This window comes from Pezoporus flaviventris, unplaced genomic scaffold, assembly GCF_033815535.1.
Source record: "Pezoporus flaviventris isolate CSIRO_AGI_PZ_B2104156 unplaced genomic scaffold, CSIRO_AGI_Pfla_v1 ptg000213l, whole genome shotgun sequence".
NCBI classification, from domain to species: Eukaryota; Metazoa; Chordata; class Aves; order Psittaciformes; family Psittacidae; genus Pezoporus; species Pezoporus flaviventris.
Window position 1 is genome coordinate 4915620 of NW_026892761.1, and position 5992 is coordinate 4921611.

Sequence of the window (5992 nt, forward strand, 5' to 3'; positions counted from 1 at the left end):
CTCTCTTCTCCTGCCTGTGGCTTGCACTGGGGAAAGCTGAAGCAGGTGGGTACTGGGTATAACCAAGTCTGGAGTCCTTTGGATCCAAATGCTGTACCTGCTCTTTGTTCGGAATAGGTGTTTAATGCCCTTAGGAAAAGAAATCAGCACAGCCACCCAAAATCCCACAACTCTTGGCTTCTCCTTGGATTTGGCAACTTTTTCTCTGTTAAAAATTCCTACTTCTAAACAGCTTTGGGGAAGGGGAATACGGAAGTCTCAGCAGAGATATCCAAGAAGTCTTTCTGCAGAGCCATGGATGCAAATAGCTGACACTGTTGCTGTCTCTAAGAAGAGCAGGTGTTGGGGCATATCTTCCCTGGAAGAAAATCCCTCATCTATTGCACACAGAACCCAAAGATTTATTAAGAAACAAAGACCATCTGCCACTGTTCTGGCATAGAGCAGAGGATTGGTTTTTTTTAAGCCAAAGGTGCTTCTAAATGTGGCTGAAAGCATGTGAGTGAAAATTGGGTATCTCACTATGAGAGTGATGAATTTCAGAGCCTCCCTCCTCAATCAGTATTTCAGTTTTAGCACAACTTCTACAATTACAGTAGCTTTCCTTGAAAAAGCAGTACTATACAGACTCAGCCCTCATAGGCAGTCTGCAGGCTTTCAGAAAGCGTTTCGGATCTTATAGCGCTGCTGACCCACTGCAGCTTGTTGGATGTCCCACAGCCTGGCATTTGTCAAGGATTCTTCCTGTGGCCTTGTCCTGAGTTTCTCCAGATTACAAAGATGACCCCAGACTTCCTGCCTTGCAATGGAGGCTGCTGAAGCACTCAGAGCATACCTCATGTATTCAGGGAGTAAGGGGGTGTTCCTTGGTCTGCAGTTTTCGTGTCTGTTCTTAAAGGAGAGCCAATCTGATCTCACAGCAGCTCTGGGATCAGCTGCCCATTCTCCTTGAACAAATGGGATGAATGTGGCTTTCCCTTTTGCACTCACAGTCACTGTAATTAATCAGCTTCCACTTGCCTAAAGAACACAGGAGTTCCACTGTGCTGTGGTGTTGAGCCTTGAATTAAATCTGCAAACTCTCCCTGTGCAGGACTACTTCTCAACAATAGCAACAAAAACCAGAAGAGGACAAAATGACCCTGAAACAGCCTTAAAATACCACTGACACCAAGACAGTGTTTGTCTGCCCCGAGGCGGAGTGTGCCCTTTGCTCTCCCCGATGCCAATAGCACCCTGCTCACTGCTCTTTTCCGAAGGAGATACTGGCACCTACTGGAAGTCCAGTTTATATCCAGGCTGAAGGCGACTGGAAGCCAGGCAAGAATCCTTGCGTACGAGAAACAGGATTTTGAGGAGGGATGAACTGTACTGCTGACTGCACAGCAGAGCTGCAGGGGAAGCCCTCGGAAGAGACCTCTGGGTGTCCCTCCAGCAAGGGCGTCCCTCCAGCAAGCGCTGGCTCCTGCCCAGAAAGAAACTTGCATCAAGTCTTTCCTCTGAAAGATTCAAACTGTGCTTGAAGGGGCTTTTGGGCAGGAAAAGGTCCTGGTGTAATCCCAGAGTGTAAAAAAAGTTCTGTCTAAATAAATGTAACCGGCAATCCTCCTCTGCAACACAGCTGCCAAGTATTTAAAACATCAGGATGTTATCCTGCCTTAATTTACAGGATCTGAGTAAGAGAGCCGGAATTGAAATACAGCTCCCCCAGTAACAAAAGCCAAAAGAGCAGCTTCAAAGAGCTTATCAACTTGTGCATCTCAAATCATCCCACCACTTTTCAACAAGGTGAATTAGCAAATAACTCCCTCAAATTAACACTTATTAACATACAAAGGAAAGTTATTGCAGCAAGATGCTGCACAGAAGAAAAATCTGTCTTCAGAAGTGGATTTGCCCTCACTGGGGACTGCACAAACTGGCCACCCCTCAGCGGAAACCAGGCAGGATACAGGTCTGCAGGATCTCGAGGAACCATCCAGCTCTGGCCCCTTGGCAGTAAGAGGGTGTCCCTGCCTGCCCACAGGTAATGCTTTTTTGCAGTGTCTCTAACTATAGGCACATCCTGTTATTGTGAGGAACAAGCAGCAGCCTTACATTTAACTAAACATCACCTCTGCCAGACCAGATCTGTTGCTAGACTTCTGCAGCCTGCCAGGAAGAGCAGCATGGCCATGGGCTGAACATGTGGAGACCCTGGACTGGCCAATATTCCTCCTGAAGTGAGGGTTATGCTGCTGACCTCCAGCACAGCACTCGCTGATGTCTTCATTTTGGAGCAGAGGTATGAAACAGCTGTTGTAGGAATTTTTGTGTCCTAGAGTGGGCATTTTACAGCCACGTGTTCTCTGGCTGTATCCTTCTGTTGCCATGACACAGACACTCAAGGTGTCCTTGAAGTGCTCAGCTTCCCAGGAGAACAGTAACATGCTCACAGCAACATAGTATTTTTATTATTACAAAAGATTTCTTCAGCAAACTGCTGTCTGACATATCTCTATGTATTAAACATGGAAACAGCAAACATCCATCCAGCATTATAGGTTATTTAGGGTCTCAGCTGGTGATTTGGGTAAGTACAGCTATTTTCTTTCTCCCCATTCATTCACTTTGACTATTTTTCCTGGAAGCGACAGCTCCCAGCCTTGCTGCTCACTGTGCAGCTCCTCCAAGAAGAGCTGACCATTGCATTACCCATACAGGGCATTCCCACGTTTAGTTCCACATGCTCCTCACACATCAAGTTTTGCTACCTGACTTTGAACAGTCTCATGAGCAAAGAGTTTAAGAGCACACTCGCCATACAGTCATATTAAATGCTTTGTGTTAGCAAAATAAACATCTGTTCCTCCCCTGCTGTTGACTGAGGCCAGAGGAGATGCTCACACTCATGCAGTCACCAAGGTCCCCCCAAAAAACCCCACCCAAGTCTAAACAGACCTGCTGTGCTTCTTCAGTGATGATTCTTGGGCATTAGATGCACTTGTGCTGGAAACAATAACATAATGCAGCATGTTGTTGCCAGAGCGAGTCTATACATTGGATTTGGGGGCAGAATTGAGGGGGATTTCTCTGAGTTCTATCCTCATGCAGAGGTACTCCCCGATGGCAGCCATCAGCGCGGTGCACACGATGTGCACCAGCCACCACGTCAGCGTGGAGGGAAAGTGCGAGTTATAAATCCAGCAGCCCAGAAGGTGGAAGAAGTGAACTGTGACTGTGAAATCCAGGCACTGCTTTCCTCGGCGGATGAAGTACAGCAAGCCCAAAGCACTGCAAAATAAACACGGAGATTGATAAAACTGTGCCATGCCTCTGGATGAGGGGATATAGCAAGAGCTATTAGCAGTTGTCAATGCAGGTTATTTAGCTGGTTTGAAGCTTCTTAAATATTTTAAGGATGGGTTGCTCCTGACCTTTTTCCAGGCTGCTGTAGCAAGACTTACAGGCTTACAGCTCTGTAATTACATGACGGCAGGGAAATGAGCTTTTAATGTAGAGAATGAGGCAGGAATTTTTAAATCCTGAATCTCTGCCCAGTGGCAGGAGAAAAAATACATTCTTGTTTATGGATAAGTATTTGCTGACATCCATTAATTCTAACTTGCAGTAAAATCTCTCACAGAAGCAAATCTTATTGCCAGCAGTGAAGTGTAATAACTTATTCAGGATCCCGAAAGTCAGGAGTCAGTAGCTCCCAACTGCCCTCAAGAGACACACTCAGTCAGGCACGGGGCTTTCAGGAGATGCTGAATTCTCTTAAAGTTTAATGTTAAGAAAGAACAAGACACAAGAGCTCCAGCTAGTTGCTGACTTACCAGGTGAGCGCATTGAGGACGAAAGCCATCATGGAGAGCCTCCCCGGCGGGGTTGAGAATCCTAAAATCTACATGGGACTATTAGTAGGAAACCACTGCACAAATCGCAGCCGACAGCAAGCAATCTCTTCCTGCGGCCCCACCGCACCGGCATGGCCCTGCACTGATTGGGATCTATGAGAGGAGCCCGAGCAGTTACAGCAATCGTTCCAAGAGCTCTGTCCGGGGGTGCCTATAGAAAAGGGACGGGTCTGTTCCTGTACCATCTACACAAGAGTGTGGAGGGGGGCTTGCATGTCCATACTGGGATCACCTGTGGGGGGATGCTGGCTTTATACGGGGGGTACCTGTACAGGGTGTCTGTCTGCTGCGGGTACCACTACACAGCAACGTGCTGGCTTTATAGCGGGGGCACCTCTACTGACCGAAGGGCCCTGCCTCCATCCTGGGGGCACCTACACCTGCAGCCGCTCTGTCTCTATCTGGGGGGGGCTGTCCCTAACGCCGGGGTACACCGCCCGCCCCCCCCCCGAGCCAGGCCCCCTCCCCGCGCCCTCACCTCGTCGCTGAAGATTTGGTGCAGGGAGGGCCCGGTGCTGCCCAGGGTGCCGAGGAGGGCGAGCCAGAGCCCGAGCGAGCTGTAGTACCCCGCCTGCAGCAGCACCATCTGCGCCACGATCAGCGCCGGGTCCCACACGTAGCTGCGGAACTGCGCCGCCATCGCCCGCCCGCCCCGGCGCGCCCGGAAGTGGCGGCCACCCCCGCGCAGCAGCGCCCCCTAGCGCAGTGGAGGGCCTCTTCGGGAGCTAACCCTTTATCCCCGGCCCTGGCCCTGGCCCTGACCCCGAGCCCGGGCCGTGGCACGGCGGGCAGCGGAGGGCACCGAGCCGGGGAGCCGCTGCTCCAGCCCTCCCTGCACGGCAGGTAAGAACCAGGGAGCCGAGCCCGCTGGTTAACTCGGCCCGGAGGAGCCCGGCAGGCCTCGCCTCAGCGACTGGGCCTTGGGCAGTGGCAGAGGTATCGCTGCGGGCGCAGAGCGGGCTGCGGTGGAGGGCACGGCACGGCTTTGGTTCGTGGCACAGGAGCCAGCCCCCGAGCTCGTGCTGGCAGGCTCCGGGCTTTGCCCATCTCTGCACAGGGCTGACACGGGTTTGTTTCAGTGGGCCCTGGGCTGCGGCAATAGCAGCGTGAGCAGCAGGTCAGGGGAGGGATTCCCCCCCTCTGCTGCGCACTGGGGGGACCCCCCCTGCAGTCCTGATCCGGCTCTGCGGCAACAGCACAAGAGTGGAGCTGCTGGAGTGAGGCCAGAGGAGGCCACGGAGCTGCTGCGAGGGCTGGAGCAGCTCTGCTCTGGAGCCAGGCTGAGAGAGCTGGGCTGGGGCAGCCTGGAGAAGAGAAGGCTCCTGAAGGGGAGACCTGAGAGCAGCTCCAGTGCCTGAAGGGGCTGCAGGAAACCTGGAGAGGGGCTTGGGACAAGGGCCTGTAGGGACAGGCCAAGGGGAATGGCTTTAACCTGCCAGAGGGGAGACTGAGATGAGCTCTTAGGCAGAAGCTCTTCCCTGTGAGGGTGCTGAGGCACTGGCACAGGGTGCCCAGAGAAGCTGTGGCTGCCCCATCCCTGGCAGTGTTCAAGGCCAGGTTGGACACAGGGGCTTGGAGCAAGCTGCTCTAGTGGAAGGTGTCCCTGCCCGTGGCAGGGGGTTGAAACTGGACGAGCTTTAAGGTCCCTTCCAACCCAGACCAGTCTGTGACTATGATGATTCTGTTATTCAGTAATTTGTCTGAGCAGCCCTTGCTAGAAAGACACAAATATTGAACACAGAAGCAATGATTGTCCTGGGATATTTTGCTTTCATCTTCATGCCAGTTCCCATAGGTGCTGAAACTGTTGGTAGTTGCTGCAAAGAGGTACTTTTTTTAACTTTAGGCTGTAGGACACCAAGATGTTATTACAAGTACTGGTACACACTGGTGGCATCTTTCTGTTATTCTGCTGGTCATGGGTAGGGCTTGGCTTCTTTTGGGAAGTTTTTTCTGGTATGTGGTGGTTTCTCCTTTTTATGCCTCATGAAATGGGCAAGTGCCGGAGTCCCTCGTGCCCTGCTCTACTGTTCTGTGATCTGCTCTTGGCTGCTGGAGTTTGTTCTAGTGGCTTCAGTAAGCTGTCCTGCTCG

At 51.8% G+C, this 5992-nt stretch overlaps 1 protein-coding gene across 1 annotated transcript; it reads right to left on the minus strand.

The window, feature by feature from the left end:
- Positions 1-2431: 2431 nt before the first annotated feature.
- Positions 2432-4583, minus strand: SYS1 (SYS1 golgi trafficking protein). The gene is made up of 3 exons (XM_061441545.1): positions 4378-4583; positions 3819-3886; positions 2432-3273 (listed from the first exon to the last, which is right to left on the minus strand). The coding sequence occupies exons 1-3, from the start codon at positions 4537-4539 to the stop codon at positions 3033-3035; spliced, it is 471 nt and encodes a 156-aa protein (XP_061297529.1). The 5' UTR covers positions 4540-4583; the 3' UTR covers positions 2432-3032.
- Positions 4584-5992: the final 1409 nt, after the last annotated feature.

What these genes read in the sequence shown, in the direction of transcription:
- SYS1 (XM_061441545.1), bottom strand. Translation starts at nt 4,539, where the DNA reads ATGGCGGCGCAGTTCCGCAGCTACGTGTGGGACCCGGCGCTGATCGTG. An exon ending in ACCAAATCTTCAGCGACGAG is followed by an intron (nt 3,887 to 4,377) that starts GTGAGGGCGCGG and finishes AGTCCCATGTAG; the next exon opens with ATTTTAGGATTCTCAACCCC. An exon ending in GTCCTCAATGCGCTCACCTG is followed by an intron (nt 3,274 to 3,818) that starts GTAAGTCAGCAA and finishes TTTATTTTGCAG; the next exon opens with TGCTTTGGGCTTGCTGTACT.